Source organism: Chinchilla lanigera, unplaced genomic scaffold (genome assembly GCF_000276665.1).
Source record: "Chinchilla lanigera isolate Chin_1 unplaced genomic scaffold, ChiLan1.0 scaffold00089, whole genome shotgun sequence".
Classification (NCBI taxonomy): domain Eukaryota; kingdom Metazoa; phylum Chordata; class Mammalia; order Rodentia; family Chinchillidae; genus Chinchilla; species Chinchilla lanigera.
In genome coordinates this window covers 6,175,767-6,202,468 of record NW_004955490.1, presented here as the reverse complement: position 1 = coordinate 6,202,468, position 26,702 = coordinate 6,175,767, and the positions used below count along the sequence as shown (strand labels likewise).

The following is a 26,702-nucleotide window of genomic DNA, read 5'->3' as shown; positions in this document are numbered from 1 at the left end:
CTGGTATAAGCGCTATGGAAATCAGTGTGGAGATTCCTCAAAACACTAGGATTGGAGTTCCCATTTGACCCAGCTATTCCCCTTCTGGGTATCTTCCCCGAAGAACTAAAAACATCATACCACAGTGATATATGTGCACCCATGTTTATATCAGCACAATTTGTAATAGCTAGATCTTGGAAACAACCCAAATGTCCATCAACCAAGGAATGGATAAAAAAGATGTGGTCTTTTTATATAATGGAGTATTATTCAGTCATAAAGAAGGATAAACTGAAGACTTTTATAGGTAAATGGATGCAAGTTGAGTCCATACTCATAAATGAAATAAACAAAATGCAAATGTATAAATATTGTATTGTATCCCTAGTGTGAGAAGCTGAAAGTAAATGTGATCCAAAATGTATGATAAATGTTGTAAAATGGGAAGAAACTTTTTTTTTTTTTTTTTTTGGTTTGTTTTTCTCCGGTACCGGAAACCGAACTCACGACCTTGCGCTTGCCAGGCAGGCGCTTTTGCCGCTGAGCTAAATCCCCAGCCCCCGAAACTTTTTTTTTAAGTACCAGGAATTGAACTCATGACCTTGCACTTGCCAGGCAGGCAGTTATGATGCTGAGTTATATCCCCAGCCTGGGAATAAACTTTAAAAGGAAAGAGAAAGTGGTTTTGTGTAATAGGAAAAAAGAAGGAAGAAGGAGAAGAAAAGAAGGAGAAGAAAAGAAGGAGAAGAAAAGGGAAAAAGTATATATGTATCAAAGATAGTTAACATAGTTATGCTACTAATTTCTCTCAGTCATTGAAAAAATAGGTCTGTGCTAATACTATTTGCACAATCAAATGCTGATATCTCGTACTCTGAGTAACTAATTTAAAGATGACAATATGCAATGTATTAACAACTGTTACCCTTTTATCATATTGTTTTGGAATTTTGGGAGGTTTCTTGTTTTTTGTATCTTTTTCTTTAAAATAAAATTTTTTAAAAAGGTATACATGATGCTCTTAAGCATTCATAAAACTATGTAGGTGTGCATTGAATTTGGTATTACTTAAGAGGTATTATAAAGAAATCGTGATTTTCAAGCTGGGTGTGGGAGCACATGCCTGCAATTTCAACTACTTTCAAGGATGAGGCAGGATTGCTAGTTTGAGACTAGCCTCAACCACTTTACTGAGACTGTCTCAATAAAAATAAAAATTAAATTAAAAAGGGCTGGAGATGTAGCTCAGTGCTCCTGAGCTCAATCCCTAGTACTGCGAAAAGAAAATGGGAGAGGGGAGAGAAAGAGAAATCATGGCTTCCAAAGGTAATGGAAATGGATTAGCTTAAACAAAACTATGTGCCACATTCCCCATGCTTACCTTCAGTAACTGTCCCAGCACCACATGATTCTGTCAGTCCATAGCCCTGGCCAATGGGACAGCAGAAGCAGACATTCATGAACCGGTGTGTCTGAGGAGACAGCGGTGCCCCACCAGACAGCATCATACGGACATTCCCTCCCAGCAGAGCCTTGACTTTTTTAAACAGAAACCTTGATGAAAAGAGGAATATGTGATTTAATATATGCATATATTATTTTTGATGACACACTAACTTATAAACTATGGGAAAGATTTTTCAACTTTGTTAGAACAAGTAAATTTTAGAATCATGATGGTGATGAGATATTAACGAAGTCGCAGCTAGTAACACCTGGAAAAAATACCAGAAAAACTAAAAACAAAACAAAAAAATGTGGTACTGGGAAACTGCTCTGACACATAGTAAATGAAAGTAAATGATGATCTCAAAGTAAAAAGCTTCAGTTATCTCTGGAACATTTAGTCACCTATTTTATCTTCTTCCTTCTAATGAATAATATTTTCTCATTCCTACCCATACCCCCGGACCACATTTAAAATAAGTGTTATATTCATATATTTACTATGCTACTTTATGAATACAATAAATTGGGAATTTTTATGCAGAATAAATCTTGATGATCACTTTTTTAGTTAGATCTGATAATTTTAAAGTTCATCTTGATTTAAAACTTTATTCTAGTTTATCTTCATGAGACCACATTTATAATTAAACTGTATATATTTGATGATTAAAATTCGTACAGATTTCAAGGTCCTCTGCATGCTGTACAAACAATGAAACTTAGAAAAAAAAGAAATTCAGTGTTATGATCATGGTGGCAATATTCAAACTAAATTTAACTTGTCATTTACTTATTTTCCAGATTTACAAAAACAAAAAATTACAGGAATAGTGGTATGTATCCATAGTCTCAGCTGTACTGGGAGGCTGAGGCAGGAAAATCGCTTCAGCCTAGGAATTCTATGCCAGCCTGGACAACACAGTAAACCTTTGTTTGAAAAATAAATAAATAATAAAAGCCTCAAACCACAGGGTCTATAAGATGTACTTACAGATTGCAAAGAGGTGCATCATATCCTTTTTTGATCTGTTCCAATTTGTAATCATACCCTATCTTAAACAGAGTTTTCTGAATATAATTCATTTCTTGAACTTTGGTCATAACATTCTTATAAATTCTATCCATGATTTCCTAAAAAGTAAACAAAATATTCAATAATCCTAAAAGAACTGTATCAACCCTGAGAAAGTCTTTAACTGGAAATAATTATTTACAACATATTAAGTAGATGTCTCTAGGCTAATAGACATACTCGTTTCTTTCACTACAGAATTAACTTTACTGACTTTACTTGTTCATTACTCCAAGACGACTAAGGATAATACATATATTAAAACAACACATTTTGTATCCCATAAATATAATTATTTGTCTATCAAAAGTAAAACAGTATTTTAAAAAACTAAGTGCAAGTAGTACAAGTAGAGGGGTTTCTTTAGTTCCACATACTAAGTTCATCTAAATTTTTAAGAAATGCGAACCAGTGTACAAAATTTATTCAGATCTCACAGAAAAAATTTTTCTTGAAAATTCTCTTCTTTCAAGTAAAGTCATCTATTCTCAGACAGTATGAAATTCCCCAACTATGTTGAATCATTTAATCTAGTACTGATAATTTTCTCTTTATTATTAATATGACCTTGTGACTGTCTTACACATGGCAGAGAGTATTATGATTACTTAAAAATCTATGTCCGCACAATTTAGACATTTCTATTCTCTTTTAATGGGAACAAAGACAACAAGAAAGAGCAAAATTCTTGCTCACAGCTACTTGGAAACACAGAGATCAGATGAGGTTTGGAACATATTAACTTTCAGACTAATACAACACAAAAGCAAACAGTCTAATCACTAAATGATGCTTTACTGAAATTACTCAATACAGATTAATAAGAATTTTCACATAAACCAAACCTGTTTGTAAATGCCTAGTTCTAAATATTTAAAGAGCCAATCATCAGTGTAAATAAGGTTGTGCTATAATGAATAACCTTATGGATGGTTCTTTCAACATTAGAATAGAGCCATTCACAAATGAAGTCAGCAGAACCAAACTTTAAAAAAGCTACCACAGCATTCAAAAGAGTGTAAGTATTTTCAGTTCCACAAAAGGAATCACAATTATATGACTGAAATATTTCTTTTGATTCACAACTGAGAAATTCCAATATTTTTCCAGCGGGACTCTAACATCCTATAACCACCCCTCTTAAAAAGCATATGGGCCCTAAAACACACACAGGAACAGATATATGGGAATGAGGCAGACAAATGAGAACCACTTGCCCTGCTTTTTCCAACATTAGATATTAAACACAGGCACAGAAAGACCTCAGTGAGGAAGGAATATAATAAAATTGCAACAAGTTCACAGGATTTACTGTCAGCTTATCAAATCATCCTCTCCTTCAAGCTAGCATTACATGATGTTCAACTGAGTCACTGCTTATAAGTAGTGATTTATTCTGAATTCTCACATTGTCAGTATTAATAGTACTAACTTGATTTTTTATTCTCACCCAGAAAAGAACTCAGAAAACAGAATCTATCATAAACAATTCCAAATAAAGAAATTATTTATTTTAAAGAGTGAGGTGGGGGAAGGAGGGGAGGGGAAGAAGATGAAAAAAGCAGTCAAGATGTGTTATGTACATGTACCAACTACTCTGCACAAAAAATGTAAACATTATGTACTGCACACATATACTGATTAAGAAAAACATAAGGAAAAGAAACCAGTCCATTTGTAGAGAAGTAGGAGGAACTAAATGAACCAAAAAGATTTGGTGAAGCATGGACTAGCAGACCATTTGCAATGAAGAAGTAAAAGGAAGAAAGCATCACTGGGACCTGGATAAAGACTGTGGCCATGGTAAAAACCTAGTTAGAGCTAATAGGAAAGAGCCTATCCAATGGGTGACTGACAACTGTTAAACTCACAGCTCAATAGGGAAAGAAGGGAGGTAATAAATATGCAGACCTTTATCTTTCTACTCTTTAACCTTTCATGAGTGGCTCCAACTGGCTGAAATCAACCAGAAATTACAAGGCAAGGAATCTCTTATATTTCATCTATAGAAATTAGCTTCCCAAGACATAAAGTAAATCAGTGAAGAATGTATAATGGGGCAATTAGAGGAAAAATAGCCTATCTGCTAACTCCTGCTTATTCTTTAGGCCTAAAATCAAAGACCATGTTCTTAACATCTTCGTCCCTCCTGCTCCCTACATTCTCTGATGAGGTTTACTACAGAGTCCTGTACTTTGGGTAATAAAACCAATATATTCTTTCCCAAAATTAAACATAAAACAGTCCTAAATAGATAGTAAGAGTGGTTAAGAAGACTTTCATACTAGATTGGGAGAGTTTAAACTCCGATTCTACAACCCACAAACTATGTGACTTTGGCTAACTTCCCTTCTGTACAGGAAGAATTCAGAATAATAGGGCCAACACAATAGAGTGTTCATAGCTACTAGCCTGGAACATACTTAGCACTATACTAGCTATTTTTGGCATCATTTCATGACTGGTTTACTCAGAAGCCTCTCTGTTCAGTTTGAAAACTTGCTAAATTCTATGGTTCTTCTAAATAAAAAAGTAGACCTCTCTGACCTATTCTAATTCTTTGGTTATTTGGTAATTTTGTATTTAGAAGAAAAAAAAAATATATATATATAAGCTTCCATCTGGAATGCTTTAAAAAACTGGGACTGAACATAATACTGTCTAATCTCCAAACACCCATGTACAGAAGTAATACTGTGGAAGATAGTGGACTTAAGATTTTAAAGTCTAATCATAAGACTAACAGTAGAAAATACACACTCTCTGAGGTTTCCAAAGTATAACAGTACTAGAACATATCTGATTATACAAATTTGAAACACTGCAGTTAAACGTTTCAAAATTCATCATTACAAGGCTATAAATATAGTATCTTTTTCTGTGTGCGCTACTGGGAATTTAACACAGAGCCTTGCACATGCCAGGCAAGTTCTCAACCACTGAGCTACATTCCATGGCCTCAATCTTGCTTTGGGGAGATGGCAGTTCACATAAGCACTTTGAATATGAAAAGTTAAACTTTGTTTACTTTGGAAGCTCTCTCAAAAGGACAGTTTTCTTCAGGTATGATAAGAAGGTCACGGGGCCTTGTATCCCAGACTCCACTCTGTCACTAACTGGCTTCATAGCCTTGGAAATGATGCCTTAGCTCTCTAAGAGGACAGGGTTACCTGATTTTTTTTTAAATTAAGAGATTAAAGAAGATGATCTTTGGAATATACTCTACGCTTAAATATTATGATCAAGTCTCACACTAGATAATTTGAATGAAGTCCTTTTAATCGCCTAATTTTTGAGTATCACCAAACACTTATAAAAATGTATTTCTGAAGCTTGCCATTTCATCCTTCCCAACATACCTAAGATTTTAAACAACACATTTGCCATGATTCCATTTAAAATTACTTTAAAATGCACACATATGCCTAAGAGTATTACTTTTTAAAAAGTCAAAGTCCAAGTAAGAAACTGTATAAGCAACCCTCTTCTATCCATATTCATATTCATACTCATATTCTATACTCACTGGGACAGCAGCCATTAGTGTAGGTTTCAGTACAGTACAGTCTCCTTTGCTTCCTTTTTTAATTTTGCTGGACTACATTAAAGAAAAAGTAAATACAATTAAGGAAATCAACCTTAGGAAAAACGTTATAACCGTTAATAACAAAGTCATAAGTTACACACAGAATTTGATGTCCTATTGTTCTGTGAGTTATATGTTACAACTATCATAATCTTCAAGTCCACAGCTAAGTGCTTCAGTGCTGTATCCTATAGATTATGGCTTCTAGCAAGTCTCAGCCTTCATTAGACAAGAAACTGATCCAGCACAAGGGAATATTTTAGTGAGTCAAAGATTCTTATTAATAACATGTCATCAAACATAGCCCACACTGCATTTTCAAAAAATGTACATTTTTGTACTGATTTCATTTTCAGAAAATGTTCATTAAAACAGACAATATAAAAAAACTGAAGGTAATTTTAACTTTCTTTGATTTATCAATAGGCAAAGACATATCTCAAAGTCACCACTATAAGCATCAGGTAACATCATTCAGAAATCTTAATTTTATAACATTCCATTTGGGAGTATAGGGAGGACACTGTCAGTGGCCAAGTAAGGATATGCCTGTGCATGCAAATGTGTGCATGCGCACACGTGCGCGCGCACACACACACACACACACATACACATTTCTTTCCTTTTCTGTCTCTATCTCTTTCTTTCACACATATATACTATGTACTTGGGATTTCAAATGGCAAATCAGTATGTAAAAAAATTAAAGTCAGCAGGTGCAGTGGTGCATGCCTATAATCCCAGCTATTCAGGAAACTGAGGTGGGAGGATCAAGAGTTCAAAGCCAGGGGGCTGGGGATTTAGCTCAGCGGCAAAAGCGCCTGCCTGGCAAGTGCAAGGTCGTGAGTTCGGTTCCTGGTACCGGAGAAAAACCAAAAAATAAATAAATAAATAAATAAATAAATAAAAAAGAGTTCAAAGCCAGCTGGGTAACTTAGCAAGACCATGTCTCAAAAAAGTTTTTTTTGATAAAATACCTGAAATGAAGCACTTTTACTTACTTAAAAAGGTAGATAAAATTAAGAATCTGTTCTAATGCAGTTAACTAATCTTTAAATTTAGATGTACCAAGGGCTAGCCAGGGTACCAGGAAGAAGAAAACCAGCTCTTCAGAAGCAGTGTGATTCACAAGAACCACCAGCAAGGCTATACAGAAGGATCTACTGGTAGAACTGAATTGCTTATCTCCTACTTTTCTTCAATACAGATAAAAGAGATAAAATAATCCCTTGTGTTTTTATTTCTGTGCAAATGTGTACACAGTTTTTAGAGGAATCTTATGCACATACATTCACACCATGCGCAGAGGTTCTCTGATGGATGGATGCTCCATTGAGAGAAACTGGTCTCTGAAGTCCTTCAAGTAGGAGCTGTTCTCTATATATTACTGACCAGTGTTTACTATAGAGAGCAGTTTCAAAGTAGCATGAGCCACAAAGAGACCTTGTTTCCCTTATTTTCTTAATAATATAGGCTGAGTGTCCCTTAATCAAAATATTTGGGACCAAAAGTGTTTCACATTTTGGGTTTTTTTAAGGCTTTGGAATATCTGTATATACACAGTGAGCTATCTCTGCACAGAACTCAAGTATAAACATAAAATTCATTTATGTCTCATCACATCTTATAGTACATTGTCTGAAAGTAATTTTACACAGTATTTTTAGTGCTCCTATGTTCTGACTACAAGTCATCTCATAAAGTCAGGTGTGGAATTTTTCACTTGTGGCATCTTGTTAATTTTTAACAAGTTTTGAACTTTGGAGTATTTTCGATTCCAAGTTTTTGGATTACGGATGCTCAACCTGTATTATCAGTTCTTTTGTCTTATTATGGTCACAGAAACCCTATGAAAACATTATCACCATCTGCTACCTTCAAATGTGGTGCCTCTGGTTCCTGTGTTTTTCTAATTTCCCAAGTGTGGATAATTCCTGAATTTTAGATTCTTAGTAGATTGAGAGTCTTTTAGCAAAGTTCATTTAAGAACTGGTTAGCCCCACCTATCACACTGTTTTGGAATTTTGTCTTTTGGTTTTTTTCTTTAAAATTTAAAATAAATAAATAAATAAAATTTTAAATGTGTACCAATTATCTTTAATAGGATTTGAAAGTTCGAGATCAACAATTAAGTCAGATCAGCAAAAATTCCAAGCTTCCCTCATTCTCCACACTGAGGTTACTGGTGATAAAAACATTTTTTCCTTTATCTAGATGGCAATTATTGGAAGTCTACAAGTGCATATTAGATTTAACCAAGCAGTACACTTAAGGTTTTTACACTTTACATTATACATCAAAAGCAAAAAAAACAAGCACGAAGGTGGTTGGAATCAAATCTAAACATTCTGCTTTTTGTCTTACTGTTATATAACCTACGTAACCTCTCCCTAAATAGAAGGTACTACAATTTCTAACCATAAGCACCAAAGATGTGTCTTCTTAACAACTGCATGCTCCCTCAGACTTCCAAATGAAAAGCAGTTGCCTGGGTATCTAAAAAACAACTGCTGACCCTGTGGAAGTGAGAGTGGCAGAACCACACACAGTAAAGTCATTCCTACCTACACTCATGGCATCATTCAGTACCCTGAACCTCACAGCTACCTTAGTAGCTTTCTTCCACATGTACCTGACTGAGGTTCTTCTATAGCAAATATTCCAAAGGAGAAACAGACTATGGCCAGTAAGTATTCAATGTGTAATTTCAAATGTGCTTAAAATACATGAGTGATGCATGCCTATAATCTCAGTACTTGGGAGGCTAAGGTAGGACGACTGCTATAAGTTTGAGGCCAGTCTGTGCTACAAAGTCAGTTCAAGGCTAGCCTGAACTACACAGCGAGACCCTGTCCCAAAAAAAGACAAAAAATAAATGAGTGAGCCTTACCATAGTTGGGTTTTCTGCCATGAACAACAGAGAGAAGGGAGGACCCTGAACTCAGCATAGGAAGGAAAGGGCTACCCTTAGAGATGCTGCAATGCTGTCCAATAAGAACTTTTTGCACAGATGGAAACATTCAGTATCTGTGTGTTCAATATGACAGCCACTGGTCACATGTAGCTACTGAGAACTTAAAATGTGGCTAGAGATAATGAGAAGGCAAATTTTCAAAATTTAGTGGCCGGGGATACAGCTCAGCAGCACAGCACCTGCCTGGCAAATGCAAGGTCATGAGTTTGACTCCCAGTACCAAAAAAATTCTTTTAAATTAATTTCTATTTAAAGACGTGCCTAGGGGCTGGGGATTTAGCTCAGCGGCAAAGCGCCTGCCTGGCAAGCGCAAGGTCGTGAGTTCGGTTCCCGGTACCGGAGAAAAACCAAAAATAAAAAAATAAAAAAATAAAGACGTGCCTAGTAAATACTGTATTAGACAACACAGGTTTAGAGAAAATTCAGAGGAAACCCAGGCCAAAATCCTATATCTCCTCCAAAAGAATCCACTAATGCTCTTGGATAATATGTCAAAAAGGATCAGTATATTTACATTACTTATTTTAGCTCCCAGAGTAAAAGTCTAATACAGAAAGACAAGATGAAAATAATTCATTTCAGAAAAATCTTAAAGTATGTAGCTGAAGCAATGCTAACAAATCCACAAGGTTATTTACTATAGCTTCATATTGTCCATGAAAGCTATTTTTGAAGTCCTAGTGAACATTTTACCTGAATTACAGTATCTCATGTTTTAGTACTATGCCAAGCAATGTAACTTAATATAATCATGTCAATGTACTGAAGCTTGTCACCTGGTCAGACAGTGTAAGTGGAGAAGAATATCCAATCCTACAGCCATAGGTAAAGCAAGATATCTCAGCCGTCAATTCTAACACATGAGCCAAAGGTAAGTAGCCAATATATGTGTCCTTAGGTCTAAAACAAAATAAGAGAAACATTTTAATCATTTTTGAAAAGGCATTTTACAGGAGAAACATCAATAACTTTATTATTTAATATAGATTGAGTTTAGTGAATACTGAACATGCGCTCAATGTTTGTAAGAACACGTTGAGGAATCTTTCTTACCCTAGTCCAGGGATTCGCTCACACTGGCCTGTCATTCCCGCTATCAGATTGCTGTGATACATCATCACTCCCTTAGGGCGGCCAGTAGAACCACTGGTGTACATGACAATGGCCATGTCTGAAGGAGTTGGTGTACTTGGTGGAATGCTTGCTAAAAGATAGAAAAAGCGTATTTTCTTCAATTCAAAAGTTAAATTGTTACACAATAGTATATTTCAATTTTGCTTAATGATAAACTATCTAAACAAAATACTGTATATTGATAGTCAAAACAAAAACAGTTATCAAGTTCTGGTTAACTACAGTGATAATTCCAAACTCAGTTTCACCCATTTGCTGAATGTTTTGCCTAATCCCTTCTGACTATGCCTCTTCACAGTGCTGTACATAGAGCAGTGTGACAGAAAAACATCTAGGACTTTACAGAATCAAAAGGGTAGAGTATTGTGTGAGTTTCTTTAGACCTCATTTTTCTCATTTCTAAATGAGTTAGTTTAATCAGACTGTGGTTCTTAATCACTAGTGGCCATTAGAATCACCGCAGAGCTTATACTTGCTACTATTTTGGAATGCTATATCTGAAAATTTGGAGTTGATATGTCTGGGATTAGACAAAATTGACTCTCAATCATACCCTTGATTGACAGTTAGTGGAATTGATCTTTAAGGTGATTTCAACTTTAAAATTCTAAGGTGCTAAGTTTTAAACAGCAACTGGAGCATTCATGCTAACCCAGCAACCTCCTTTCTTTCCCAGAATGCACCAAAATGTCCAAGAACACACAGATATATTATCAAAGTTAAATAAGAGTTTAACACAATTATTAAAATAGTTTGTAAGATTGATTTACATTTGTATATACAATTAAAATAAATACTTTAAAGCAAGCTACAACGCTGAAACAACCAAGTTCTTTTCACTTGAACCACATAATATGACACTAACCATCTGGTCATATAATAAACATGCAAAAAGTGTCACCAAAAATTTAACTGTCTACAAAAATAAAGTGCCACAAATATATGTGTATTCTCTATATCCTAGGCATGAGTAGAACTAGGAAAGATATGTGGCCTGTCATGTTGTTACTCAAAAAAAGTTAGAGGACTGATATTCCCTTAAGTTTGGGTCAACACCTCTTAACGAATCGGTAGAACTGACAATAGACTCCTACCAATCAGGACTTTCCAGTCAGGTATATTCCAATTATGCAGGGTTAACCTGGAGCTGAGAGACAATTCTCCATGAATCTGTTGCATTTGTATATATCTTGCAAGCAGAGGGACTGACTTTGTTCTGGACTATCTTTTTAAGGGTTGTTATACAGAGCTAGTCTCTCTAGAGCAAAAAGCAAGCATACCTATTTTGTAATACATAGAGATAATAAAACACTCAGTTCCCTAAGCTCCATGTTGCTCTCCTACAATGCAAATATTGATGTTACTCTGATTGCTGCTACACGAGTAAAAGACAGTCCTTCATCCCTAACCTGAAAGTCTCGTGTATCCAAGAAATTTGGCAGGGTCACTTTTTGACATGTGGGTAGAGTAAAATCTCAAACAGACTGTATGCAATTTCTAACACATAGCAGTTACTGTAAGCTGGGCGTGGTGGCACATGCCTGTAATCCCAGCACTCAGGAGGCTGAGGCAGGAGGAGCACTGCAAGTTTGAGACCAGCCTGGGCTACAAAGTGAGCTCAAGGCCAGCCTGAACTGCATAGTGAGACCCTGTCTCAAAAAGATAAAAAAAATAAGTTATTGTAAACACATGTTCATTCTCTAATGGTAAAATATTTGAGGCCAAGTAGAGGTTCAACCAACATATTCTCCTACCAAAATGAATCCTTTCCTCATCTCGTATGGTATGGCATTGTGACCTTCACATTTAACACAATTACAAAATTATTCAAATGGAGTATCAATTTCTTCAACTCTCTTATCTAGTGACCAACTGAAACTTTGCTACAAGGTGCATTTTATTTATTTCAAATGAAATATCAGCTGCCACCTCACTAGTAGAATAAATCTCAGCATTAATCTTGGTGAACAGCTTTTCATCCTGAGAGATCATTAAGATCACTAGTATAAACAATTAGAAAAAATCATTAACTGAATGGAGGGCCTGAGATCTTCTCCTTTTATGAATCCATATTGGAAGGTTACTGTAAGTTTTGATTTTAAACAGAAAAGTTTGGCAGAAACTGACACAAAGTCTGAACTGTTTATCACAAGACAACTATGTAGCAAGTTTTCAGCAATGGTGTTACCTTCTTGGGGAGAAAAAGAGAAAATATTAATCATGCAGGATATTGATAGTTCTTAAACATTTAATAACTTTTAAAGTCAAAGAACTTTAGCATTTTCACTCATAGTACTTTCTAAACTAATAAAATCACAAATCTTGAATTCATCTTAATTGCTTTACTTACAGTATTCTGGCTTGGATCCCAACTCTTCTACTGATTGCATGCTGTGAATCTCAAATCCTTCAGGGTATTCTGCTTTATTGATAGTCTTATTATCCACATAAATGATGTGCTTAACACAACTGATATCTAACAGTGCAGTCTGTTGAGCAGAAAGAAAACCCAGTTTTTAAATTTGAGCCTGCCATAGAAGTTCACTTTTAGATACTTTCTGATACTATCAGTGAACAATGTGATGAATTAAAAAGAAAATTTTAACTGTACAGACAAAATTGTGAAGATGGTGCACAAACCATTCATATCTTTAGAATAAAGACTAAAAACCAACTTAATTAAAAATAACAATAACTAAGCTGGGAATGGTGGCACATGCCTGTAATCCCAGAATATGGGAGGCTGAGATGAAGGACTGCCACAAACTCATGGCCAGCCTGGGCCACACAGTGAGTTCAAGGCCAGCCTGAACTACATAGTGAGACCCTGTCTCAAAAAAAAATTATAATAACTAAAGACAATACAGAAGGATACAAAAAGGGGTATCAAAATTTTCAAAATATGAGAAGAAAAGGAGTCCACGTATAGTTTTTCTTATCAGTATATTTTATTTATTTTTTGTTTCTTATTTTACAAACACATAATCCAGCAATCCCATCACTGGGCATACATTCAAAAGAAATGCAATCACTATGTTAAAGAGACATGTGCACTGTCATATTCACTGTGGCACTACGTACAATGGCCATGAAATGTAAACAACTGTAATGTCCATCAATAGATAAATGGATAAAGACAGTGTGGTACATATTGGAATGCTATTTGGACATAAAAGAATTAAATCCTGTCATTTGTAACAATATGAATAGAACACAGAAAAAAGAATTAAATCTTGTCATTTGCAACAATATAGATTGAACAGAGATCATTTTTTTAAGTGAAATAAGCCATGCACAGAAAGACAATACTACATGAGCCCACCAATGGGTCTAAGTTACAGTTAGATAAGAGCAAGAAGTTCTGGTATGCTGTTGCATAGTAGAGCAACTATAGATAATAATTATGTATTCCACATTTCAAAAAGCTTAAAGAAAGTATATTGAAAGTTTTCACCATAAAGAAAGAATAAATGTTTGAGGAGATATGTTGAACCTGATTTAAACATTACACAATTTATGCATATAAAATTATGTATATCAAAATACACATGAACCCCCCAATATATACAATTTTATATTTTATATATTTGAAAATAAATGAGTTAAAAAAAGAAAATTTCATATTAACCTTAAGTTTGCTTTCCAGAAGTTCAACACTAGTAATCAGATAGGAAGCTTCACACTCATTTAGTCCATGAACTACTGCTTCTTTGCCAAGTGTAGCATACAAAGTCACAACTATATAATGCAAAACAAACACAAACATTAAATGTTAAGTGATTATTAGAAAGATATATTGAAGTCAGTCCTTAATGATAGGTACACTAACAGAAACAAAGTTATTTTATGATTTAGTTGTATTTAATTGCATTTCATGGTATCCCTGGTACCTGAAAGTTATTCTTATAAATTCATACAAGTACTTCTTTTAAAACCTGATGAAATCCAGAAGTAATGGCAGTGCCACAACTGGTCAAAATGAGTCAAATGAGATGCTCAAGGCCAACAGGTCCTGGCTGAACTCTTAATTCAGGTCATGACCAGCCCAGCAAGTACTCCCTTATGGGCCATGGCTCCAAAGAATGGATACATTCTTAAAAATTTCAAGGTCTAAGAAGGTCAGCCACAAATAATGTTTTTACTCCTTCCAAGAAGTTTTGTTCAGTGGGTCCAATTTCAAGTCCTATTTGTGACTTCGTACACCTTATCTAGAGGAGCGAAGGAGAACTACTCCTTAGGAGACACCAGACAAACATAATATAAGCTGAAACAAAGCTCAATTCGAATCAAAGGACATCTGTTAAAACTTAGAACAGACGTAACAATTTAGCTTCTAGCTCTTAACCAGAAACAGTAATATGGCTAAAAACAGCCATTTTCCATTGTTGATTGGGGAAGTTGGGTGATGAGTATGTAGGAAATGATGATTCTGATAGTATCTACAGTGGTATCTCAGTTCACAAGTGCTTTTTTGTCTTCAAATAATTTGGTTTGCAAATAAGCATTTGGAAAAATTTTGGTTTTGCATGCAAACTCCGCGTCAGGTAACGGTAACAAACACGACTGTGGTCATTTTTCTCACATGAACAGTGGCCATATTTTTCAGAATCATGAAATTAATTAAATTCCTACACTAACTTCTATTTCAGTCAACAACCAATATTTATGACAAGGCATTGTTCTGGACTCAATTTTTAAAAATTATTTCTCGCACAATAGCAACAAATGCTTACAAATCAGAAAAATACCCGATTTTACTTTATATCTAGCATTTCCAATGCCACTTCAAGTTGTCACGTCACATGGAAAATGGAATAAATCAAACAGGCCTCAAAGTGAAGCAATGAACTAGAATTATCTTACCCAAAGCTTTTTGTTGCTTTAATCATTTTTTGTATCACCTCCAAAATTATACCTCCAACTTCTAAACCTTTCAGGTACAATTAATTTCCAATTGAAAAGTAAAATTCTAAATTGTATCCATGAAGCAGCCAGTTCCCTTACTAGCCCTTAGACGTTATTATCTTAACAGGAATTACTGGCTGTCTTTCAGTCACAATATTACATACTGTTTCTGGACATAATTAATCCATAAAATGGCAAAAAAAAAAACCATGTACTTTGTTTCAAAGTAATTTTGTTTTGTTTTTATGGTGCTGGGAATGGAACCCAGGGCCATACACATTCTAGGCAAATGCTTTTTCACTAAGTTACACCTCCAGCCTGGAACATCTACTTTAAAAACAGGAGCACTTTAGAAGTTTCATATTAAGACAGGCCTTCCCTGTACCTCCAAAAACAAAGCACTTACGAGGAAAGTTGTATTTAAAGCAGGTCTGTGCTGCAATCATCCATTCGGCCCTGGTCTCACAGAAAATAGCAATGGTGTTCTTTGGTTTCAGTCCCAGTGCAGTGAGCCCACTGCCAAAATTATTCACTCTTCGGTTTACTTCAAGATAGTTCATCCATTTATAATTCCCAAGAATTAACTGTTAAAGTGAGATAATCTCTAATATTAGTATATGTATTCAAATAAACAATTAAAATATTATTCAAAATGCAGAACTCTGAAAATGCCCTCACATCACATACAGAGGCTATAAGCACTTTTCTGAGAAATAGTTACACAGTATTATAATAGAACACTAGTATGTTTAAAATGCACTTGATTTATGATAAAGCAAGATATGTGCTCCTTTTTAAAAATAAAATAAAAAGCATGAAAGTCCTTTACCTTCTTAAAAACCTTTCCATTTGGCTGCATTTCATTTTCTTCGCTTAGGATTTCCCTGGTCCCAAGGCTGTCCTTCTTTCCAAACTTGGATACAGCATGGTCAAATAATTTATCCAGAGTGTCTGCTCCAGGGATGTCTATGACAGCTAATGAGTCGAAGTGTGTGACAGAGCGATATGGACTTCCAGGTTTGTCTGAAGTAGGCTTAGCTTTTATTCTCTTTGCCATAGCGTTTTTCTTCTTAGCATTGGTAAGAAAATACCATGGAATAAATATAAGGGCACTGTATATTGTTATTAACAAGTGGACAGGCAGCAAAATAATGGTGAGCACATTTAGTTTAAGTTTCATAGTGGAAAGGCTTCTAAACTGATGTTTATGTCTTGTTATTTTTTGGCTTCTGAAAGCCTTATTTTGCTGAAGAAGGCAATAATGGAAGCAGCAGTCAGAGTAGCAGTAGAGCCAAGGCAGTTCAATTTTAGTGATACAGATAAAAGTTAGTAATCTTTGGAAGCCAGTAATAAAGTACACCTGTAGGTGAAGAAAACAAACCAGGCAGAGAGCAGGAAAAAAAAGAAACAAAATGAAACAATAGCATTAGGTTGATAGCACAATTGATTTAAATATTCAGGTCTTTATTAGTTTATATAATTGATTTGACACAGAAAGCTGAAATAACTGGTATGAAAGGTTGACATTTTTCCATTTATAATAATTACTGACATAAATGCTTTTAAGTGCACCAACTTCTGAAGTTAATTTTTTCTGGGGTTTTAGGTGTGCTGATACTCTGCACATCATTCTGTAAGTCAGGGGTTGGGGCTAATACTATTTCAATGCTTACACAAATGCATGAATGAGATTTAAGTTTGATCAAATTCTGGGAGAGCAGAATATGCCAATAATGAGTTTTCTCTTAAATATGTGTGTAAAAACCAGTCAGCATTAAGTAAGGTTATTCAGTTTTGTGTCCAAAAGAGAGGGGCTATCAAATTAGGTTTATTTCTCAAAGAACAACCTAGAATATTACTCTTAGTTCTTTATTAAGGTAAACCTCTGAAGTAAATCACTATCTGCTATTTCCTAAATGGGAGCAATAAGAATGTAAAATCATTTCCTAAGTGTCCATGTTGTGCTCAAAATTGCACCAGTTGTCTAGGAGGAACAGTAAAAATCTGAAGTAGTATTAAGTCCTGGTCCTCACCTATTATGAGTTGACACTTCTCAAAGACAGAGCTAGTGTTTCTCAAACACTAGTGGAGTAGGAAACACTAGTGGAGTAAGAGTGGATAGGAAAGGAAAGTAGCTGAACCATTTCTTTAAATACAAAGTTATGTAGACTGCTCACATATAACACGGAAGTGGAGTTGCTCTGGGAGGAGCAGGGATTAGCTATGTCCAGTGCCCCACTCTGGACTTTCTGAAATCCTGCTCCCAACATGGCCACTAAAGCATTTCTGCTGACAAGCACTGAGATAAAACATCACTGAGTGCTATGGTTTGCGGCACAAATGACAGATGCAAAAGGATTTCAGAGTAAATGAAAAAAAGCTCAGGAGTAACTAGAAGAGACTGCGTAGAAATTATATTCGGACATAATGTTAGACATCTGGAAATAGAAGAATAATGAAGGGCAGTCCAGGCTGTGAAACCACATGAAGAAAGGGAGGGAATGAAAGAAGTTTGGGAAAGTCGGGAATATCAATAACAAGGACACTAGCCTAAAGACAACTACAGTATATGTTGGCTGAATGGGTTATGGTAGTACAGGAACTGGCAAATCAAGCAAAGTTATTTTGATTTGATTATACAGAAAACTGGGTGGTACTACAGGTCAGAAATGCACTGCCAGTGAAATGAACTACGGTGAAATGAATGTGGATAATAATATTTCTCAGGGATTCTCCATTTAGGTGAGAAAGATATTTTGGTGGGGGGGCAGCATAAGTCAATTAAAATATCAGTTCACTTTGAAGAGATAAACTGATGCATATCTTCCTGCAGCTCTTATGCAAACACACTAACAGACCCAGTTCCACTGACCCCAAGCTACTTGTGTCTTTTCATATTGATTATTATTACAAAATGGTACCTTAATCATGCCTGTCCTTTATGTCTTTTAGCTGCATGTGGAGACATGAACAAGAAACTAGAATCGATTTCAGTCCTCATCTCTGTCACCAACTGACTCTGTGACCACAAACAAATCACTTGAGTCTGTAATCAGACTAGGTGAGTAGATTCAACCTCTAGAAGATGGAGACTGAGAATCCAATGAGAACTATGACACTTTTCCCCACAGAAAGATATACAAGCTGGAATACACAGTTTTAGGGAATTCTAACCTCAGTGTCTGCTGTCTAGTGTGACTCTGAACAAGTGATATGACCTGCCACTTAAAAACCACATGTCAGCAGCTTCATACTGCTTGCGTTACCTACTCCACAGTATCACTGGGAGAGTCCTCTGTGCTATTTAAATTCCACAGGCAATCATAATCAATCCCTGGCACATACTCTCAACTACCTTGCCACTCTCACTCTATTGTAATTACTCAGCTAAGCTACAACCTGTTCAATACAGTTGTCTACCTAATCTACACCTGTACCTATGTAGCTAGATTTGGACAAATACATTACTGTGTTCAGTGCCTCACTGTAGGTTCAGGATGGCTACCGCTCAAGTGGGCTGTCCTTATTGCATAGAAACCACACTGCACTAATCTACTCACTGGCCTATTCTTTCAGTCTTTCTACCTTATTCTCTCTCCTCAGAGCACCAAACACTCTACCTTCATCCTTATTCTCAGCTGCTAATCAGGCTTACTATAGTAGGGAGAAATGAAACTAATCCAAAGAGAATCCTCACAGACTCCCATGGACTATATCTACATATTTGCATCTGTCACCATATGCATGTTTATGACTGTGGATACACAATGGATGCTCCCAGCTGAGGCAAATTCCTTGACTTGTGCACTACACCTTTGCCTATCCATGGAGATGCTGGTACTGCTCTACTTATTTACCCCCTCACCTGCCCAGGAATTTTTCCTGCACTACAGAATCATTATCATCAGGGTCAGAACAGTCCGTGATGATAAACGTTATCTGATCTCAAAAAACTTTATCTTTCTTTCACCTAACTTTCAGCTATGGCCCAGTTCTTCTCCTTCTCTTTAGCACTCCTTGAAAGAGTTTGGCTGTACAATCTGTCTCCTAGTTCTCTCCTTTTATTTTTAGAACTCATTACATGCAATTTTTTGCCCCTGCCACTCCACAAAATTGCTCTGATCAATGCCACCGATGACTTCTATGTGGATAGAGCCAAAAGATGGATAAAGCTCAGCTGTTCCTTACCTTTCTCTACCCACTAGCAGCCTCTAGACAGCTGACCCCTCTCTTCCGCTTGAAAGTTCTTTTCTTGGCTTCCAATGGACCACATTCTTTAGGTTTTCTTCTAATTTTTCCAGCTATCCCTTTCCAGTCTTCTTAGCTGCTTCTCCCTTAACTCTGTGACCTGTAAGTGCTAATAATGCTCAGTCCTTGAATCTTCTCTTCTTTATCTCTGCTCCCTCCCAAGGTGATCTCATTTAGTGTCACACTTTTAAGTATCATATATATGATAATTCCCAAATTTTTCCCTTAAGAATGGAGACTTTCGTTAAATACCAGATTTGTACATCCAGCTGTTTCCTCAACGGATGCATAGAGATATCAGTCAAACACCTCAAACTTAGCCTGTTCAAAACTGAGCCATTGGGTGGGGATATAGCTCAGTGGCACAAGCGCCTGCCTGGCAAGCGCAAGGTCCAAAGTTCATTTCCCCTACCAAAAAAAAAAAAAAGAAAAAAATCTAAGCCATAGTCTTATCTGTCTCTGCATTCCACTTGTTTTAATCATAAATCTTGGATTCACTATTTGACTCCTTCTTTTCTCACATACTTCAAATGCAATTCATCAATAAAACCTAATGGCTGTTTATAAAACACATGTCTAATTCCACTATCTCTCACCACTTTCATTGTTAACATCCCGGTTCAAGCCACTATTATCTCTCACACGGATAAATGCAATAACTGATTTAATCTCCCTATTTCTTATTTCTACCCCCACAATAAACCCTAATCTCAGCAGCCTGAATACTCTCCTTAAAATGTACGTTAGATTATTTCATTCTGCTCAAAACACTTCAGAGAACCTCATAATATTCACTGGAAATATTTACTATGAACTACAAGGCTACATGAACTTTTCCCTATCCTTAAGTTTCTGACCTCCATTGTACTTTCTCCTGGCTCATTTTGTTTCAGTCTCACTTGCACTTTGTATGCTTGGAACATATTAAGCATAATCCTGCCTTGGGGCTTTTCTCCTTGCTATTCTCTCACTTGAAATGTACTTCCAAGATATCTCTCTCACCTTCTTTTTTGTCTTTACTAAACATCTCAGCAAGACCTTCTTCAGCCACCCTCCCTTAAAGCTGCACCTATATCACTTCCTTTCTTGCTTTATTTTTCTCCTTAGCATTTTCACTAACAATATCATAGGTTTTGACAGGTTTATTGTCTATGCTCCTACCAGAATATAATCTCCATGAGGCAGAGTTTGTTGTCTGCTGCTGAAACCTCAGTGACCAAAACAGTACCTCTATGTGTTAACTCAACTAAAAAGTATATGTAAGTATGATAACCTCAATGCAGTTAACCTTATAGGAAATATAAAACTGGAAAAACTGCCTGTTGCAGAGGGTAAAGACCAACGTGTTATGAGAGCAAGAAGGTTACAAAATTTGCACTATATGCTTTTATACTGATACCTTTTGCAAAGATATGCTGTCCTTCCATGTATGAAAAGTGATACTGCTATCCCACCATTAGTAAGATAGGAATGCCGAGTTCCTTGAGATCAGATTATATACAGGTATTTGTATGACAGGGAGGGGCAAAGCATCCACTTCACTCATGGGATAGTTGACTGCCACCATTGAAGTTTAGCAAGTTACATGGAAATCATCTTCACATCACTACTGAAATATTTAGTAGGGGCATTATTGCTTTCCTTTAGATATATTGTCTCATTTAATCTTTTAGAAAACCTCTTTGAAATAATACTCTCATTTTACAGATACAACAGACTCAAAGATTACATAATTTGCCAATGTTATAAAACTGTTGGAAACATTTGGACTCCTGTCTATCTGATTTTAAAGTCCATGCTTTGAGCTACCTTGCTTGTGCTGCTGATCATAATGGAATAAATCTAAATAGACAAGAGTGACAAATTTTATGTATTAAGAAATTGTGGCAACAATTTTGAGCAATGATCTGTCCTACATCCTAAGGCATTTTATAGGTACAAAAAATTTTGATGTGCAGTAAATTCTAGAAATTTTAGTAAAGAATCAAGATACAACTTTGTTCTATCATTTTACTCTGAAGTCAACTTCACGATAAATATTTCATTCCAGTTACTTCAAACACTCTGAGACAGGTTAAACACGAAAAAGCATTAGTGATACATGAAGGTCTAGTAAATAAGGTAAACAAACACTACATATTGATTAAAGTCTAAATTTAAAAGAAGAACTCATCATCCCCAGAAGCATGTGACACAATGCCAATTTAAGAATGACACAGAAAAACTAATAAATTCAAGTTGATTAACACCAAGACATTTTCTTCAACTTTTAGAAAGTGAACTACACCAATCAAGGAGCAATGCATCTGCCAAGTTGAAATACACAGTAACAGCAAATTAATTTCATCTATCTAAGCACTTATGAAAATACTACAAATATTAATTTAAAAACCAAGAGTTAACTACCCTAAGAAATCAGTTTTTCAAGTCATATTATTTAAGAGTAATTTAAAAACCAAATAAGATACAATTTGTCTTCCAAAAAGGATTAGCTGTATCCACTAAACATTACATCTTCCAAAAGATTAACAGATAAACCTACCTGCTATACTTTAAAAGATCATATTTCTAAATAGACATTGCATCACCAAGACTTTCATGAAGAAATAGAGTGCTTTTATAAAAAATTTTATTTTCCTTCACACACTATTAAAAACTTTCAAAGATTTTAAAACATATCAGAGAAAGTTCAAATACGATGAATGGTTATATGTGAAAAATGAAATCAAACTTTGAGGATTGTAGTACAATATAATTAACTTCAGAATCTAATACTATAACTTCCAATAGGCTAATATTTTAAGAAAATAGGAGCATTAAGAGTAGCTAGCAGGATCTCTTGCTATCATAGTCTGCAAGACTGAATCATCTCATGTAATCCATGTCAGATTATCACTCATCACTTTCACCTAATTCAAATTTTTATACCACAAATAATAACCAGTCTCATCAATATGAAATAACTTTTACAAGCAAGCTTTAAACTCAGGTACACATAATTATAACAAATAATTTTAAAACTTAAATACAGCAAAACAAAAACATAGGCGAGTAGATGTCCTACACTATATTACCCTTATGCCTTGTTATTTTTAACTCAAAGGAGCTCACACAACTCTGATTGATCTTAAGGTGTATCTTCCACAAGATTAACCAAACCTCTATATTTCATCACCTGGAGGTAACTTAACTCCTGTAGTCGCCATCCTGCTAGTCTCTTCCCAGCTTTTCCCAGAAAAGAAAGCATCTTAGCAGCCATGGTGAAGGTGCTCTTTCATGCTGTAGCATGAGTTCCCTCCCATAAAATCTTAAGAAAACTCACAGCATGCATCAGATAAGGTTTTTTCTAGGTCACAGTTTGACATAATTAGAATCCTATCCATACATGTTGAAATAAGGGGACCTAGGAGCCAACGTTGCAGCCTACACGCTTCAAATACACTGAGCATTCAATGGCTGTTAAAGATTAACTGCTACAGGTCCCTCTACAAAAGCTTCCTGGGAACTCAAACTGCATCATGTCATGGTGTAGAGATCTTCATTTCATTTCATCTGTAGTCTTCTATTTGCTGGGTGTTTTTCTCTATTAGAACACACTCTTAATTCTAACATAAGTTAACAAAAAATAATTGGGTAATAGAACTTAACTTTAAAGTTAACTTATAAAGTGTTTTATTCTAGTTAGGAACATATGGAATATACCTACTGGTTATACATCTATCTTGTGTAATCTTATATATTTATTATAGTAAGGTAATACAACTGAGGGCTGTCAACCAAAAGTACAGGTTTCAAAACAGTCTGATACTAGCAGTATTTCCTACAGGACTATCTTTGTGTTACAGGGAGAATTTTGTCATTTGTCCCTTTTTTTGCCATAAGACCTGCCCTGCCCATTTGTTAATGGAGGCAGTTTAATAGGTTGGTTCCTAGCCATTGTTGCTTCCAAGCATCTTGGACTCTAAATATTATGCAACATTAGAATCTTAAAACATTTCCTATAAAATGGCCAAATAAGTTACTACAACTGAGCTGCCTAACCACCCTAATGTGAAATTGTCTCATAGTTTTTTAAAAAAGGAGCTCATTCTGCTGTTTGGTGCTAAATATATCTTGTAAGAGTAATCAAAGAACTCTGAAGACTGATAAATCTGCTGCAGACTGAAATGCTATGGTCATTCAGTCAATGTTCACATATGAGGACTAGTAAAGAGAAGAAAGGTACATGTTCCAAAAACAGGAGAAATGCCACTTTTATCTTTAACATTTCATTATGGATATGTCCAACATTTTAGAAAGTAAGAGTTCTTAACTGAAGAAGAAAGCCACACAAACACGAATACAAAACAATTATGGAGAAGAACTCCTAAAGTTAATATCTCCATGTTAAAGAAAATACAGTCCAAGCTGTCCTCTCGTCTCGTTCATTTGCTTACCTGGCAAGTGACCAAGGTTGATAAGGGAATTAGTTATTTTTGTTTGAAAAACATAGGAACAGCTGAAGCAAAGTTATGGTACTTGATGGACCCTCCACAGTGACCTGAACACAACTGCCCAGATATTCTACCAATGCTTTGGCAACGCCTACTGTTCAACTTAGCATGTAGCTTTTTCCTTTCCAAGTCCAGACTGGCTAGCCTTGGATTGGCTAAGACTAACTACTGCAAGCCAACTGCTATAAATCCATTAACTGTGTCTGTAGGTGTGTATGTATGAGAAAGAAAACAGCACTCTCTCTGGAGAAATAACTATAGATGCTTGAATATGCTGACCTTCTCAATAGTGTCAGTGTCAGTTTCCAAGAGGAAATGCTAAAGGAGGCTATCTTATCTCTTGTGTCAATCATGGGGTTGCAAGAAACCTAAAGCAGCTGAATTCAGACATAGCTAATTCTGGCCTACTGATAAAAATATTTGGGTATATAGTTAAGATTTTCTAATGTAGACTAATCAATGGACTTTAGAGCTACGTTAGATATCAACACTAAATCTGACTTTCTTTATGCTTGAAAATAAGAATTATTAGACTATAAGAGATATTATATCTTCTGTTTCTAGTTCCTAACCTATTATAATAGCAGTAATTCTCAGAAAACCAGAAATACTAGAGAGATAGCATCAGATCAAGGACTTTGGTTCTCATTTGGCAACTACTGAGCTGTAAGACCAGGAACAAATGAAACAGCCTCTTAACGGCTGCTTCTTTATCCATAAAATTCAGATTTTCAGATATCAGACTAGTTTACAAGTTTTATTTTAAAAAAAAAAAACGATCACGCTGGGGATACAGCTCAGTGGCACAAGCCCCTGCCTGGCAAGCACAAGGTCCTGAGTTTGATTTCCAGTACACACATACATACATACATACATACATAAATAAATAAAGGATGGTGACTGGAAATGACACAGAGCGGTCAATTTTTTGCCAAGCATGGGTCTTTAAGAAAAGAGCCCCATGTTTACGATCACCATCATTTTAAAAAATAAAGAACATATCTAACTCACTCAAATTAGATGGGTATACCCTACAAGAAGCAGCCATTCTTTAAAGTGCAAATGTTTAGCTTTGAGAAACTCATGAACTGATGTCCTTTTCCTTACTTCACCATGGATCAGTAAAATTTTTTTCACTAGTTAGCACTCTTCTGAAAATCAACATTTGGGAACCACTAGACTAGATAATTTCCAAAGTCCAAAGCTCAAATGCTGTAATTTTAAGTTTAGATGCTCTGTTATATTTTTTTTACTCTATACCATGGGCTAGAGTAGATGCCTGGGTGAAAGACAATGATGATACTTAAACTGATGAAGGTCAGAAATAGACTTACATTACCTTGAGAAATAACCACTAAACTAAAACAAGGATAAATTTATTGGGGCAAGTATAAAATGCTATAGATTTAACTTCACAAATAATAATGAACCACTGATTGTGTACTTATTATCCACACTATTTTACAGATGAGGAAACTGAGGCAGTGAAAAATTAAATAGCTCACCAAAAAGCACAAAGTTAATATGCCTCAATAGTCAGAACTCCAATCTGTGACTCATACTTCTCAGTATGAGTCAAAGAAAAAGAAAATATTTAGATTTTAATTACTACTTGCTCTTAACTGTCGAGGTTGCAAAGGGTAAAATATTTTAATGTTTTACTTTTCCAAATGTTGCCTTTACAACATCACCATAAATATTGGTAGGGTTTTTACACTATAAAAAAAAGTCAAGATGCCAATCAGTATGGTTCCTTGATTTTCTCAAAAAGTTGATCTAATTGCACATCTTGAATTTCTAATAGACATATACTTACAGATTTCTTCTTCTCCTTTTAAGAAGAATGTATTTGTCTTCTGTGATTTCAATCTGTGTTAAGAGAGAACACTTATTAGTACAGTGACATGAAAAATGAACAGTGTAAAAAAAAAACAAAAACAAGTACTATTTCACATTACTTGTACACCTTAGCTTAGGATAAGCCAGGTACCCATGGAAAAAATAAGATGAATGCATGACCAGAAGTACTTAGGATCTTAGAAAAGTAACAGAGCCAGACTCAAAGAAACAGTAATGAAACTCTATGGGAAGAGGGCAAGAAACAGGATTTAAGTTCTTATAAATTTTATCCTCAGACCAATACAAATCTCAGAGAAAGACGTAACACCTGGCCACAGAAAACTAGTTAATCGACCAAGAAAGGCATTCCAACTCGAAAAGCCTATAGGCATCTAGTTATTTTCCTGTCAAAACAAAACATATTTTTCTTTAAATAATACAAGTTTCAGGGCGAGGAATATGGCTCAGTGGCACAAGCATCTGCCTGGCAGGCACAAGGTCCTAAATTCAACTCCCAGCACTGAAAAAACAAAAACAAAACAAAACAAATAATACAAGGTTCTTTGTAAAACGAAATATAACACTGGTCTTAGGTAGCAACCTAAAGATATTTTTGTTTGCCCTCAATTTATAAACAGATCATATTAATGATGTTTCTTAAGACACATATACCAAAAATGTTTAAGGTCAATTCACGTTTGAGGATTGACCTATTTTGGACAATGTGGAGGGAAAGTAATTATCACCTGAATACTCAGTAGAGTAAAATAAGGCCCTTTATGAATTTTATAATACTTATTTACATCTCAACACTAATGGAGCATTCTAAGCCTGACGCTATGATTTTGAAGAACTGAAGTTTTTTTCCAACCTCCAGTAGTCACTACTACTTGCATATATTTATAAAAGTAACTCTTTTAAGTTTTTTATTTGGATATTCCAATTGAAATCATAAAAACAAACATCCATGTAACTTTAAACACCATACTAATGTAGTTGGTTTTAACTGGAATAGTTAAC

The 26,702-nt window shown here is 35.4% G+C and overlaps 1 protein-coding gene across 3 annotated transcripts in view; it reads right to left on the bottom strand.

The window, feature by feature from the left end:
- Acsl4 (acyl-CoA synthetase long-chain family member 4) overlaps window positions 1-26,702 on the bottom strand; it is an 84,563-nt gene that overhangs the window by 25,927 nt on the left and 31,934 nt on the right. Inside the window, exons 2-11 of one of the 3 annotated variants that reach the window (XM_005404662.2) lie at window positions 25,660-25,712; window positions 15,932-16,462; window positions 15,509-15,686; window positions 13,826-13,935; window positions 12,548-12,686; window positions 10,117-10,267; window positions 9,840-9,963; window positions 6,030-6,101; window positions 2,423-2,562; window positions 1,364-1,536 (exon numbers count right to left, since the gene is read on the bottom strand). In XM_005404662.2, coding sequence (XP_005404719.1) covers window positions 1,364-1,536; window positions 2,423-2,562; window positions 6,030-6,101; window positions 9,840-9,963; window positions 10,117-10,267; window positions 12,548-12,686; window positions 13,826-13,935; window positions 15,509-15,686; window positions 15,932-16,282 — 1,438 coding nt within the window. In that variant the 5' untranslated portion in view covers window positions 16,283-16,462; window positions 25,660-25,712. The remainder of the gene's footprint in view (window positions 1-1,363; window positions 1,537-2,422; window positions 2,563-6,029; window positions 6,102-9,839; window positions 9,964-10,116; window positions 10,268-12,547; window positions 12,687-13,825; window positions 13,936-15,508; window positions 15,687-15,931; window positions 16,463-25,659; window positions 25,713-26,702) is intronic. The other 2 variants (XM_005404663.2, XM_013504536.1) reach the window with 2 other exon arrangements.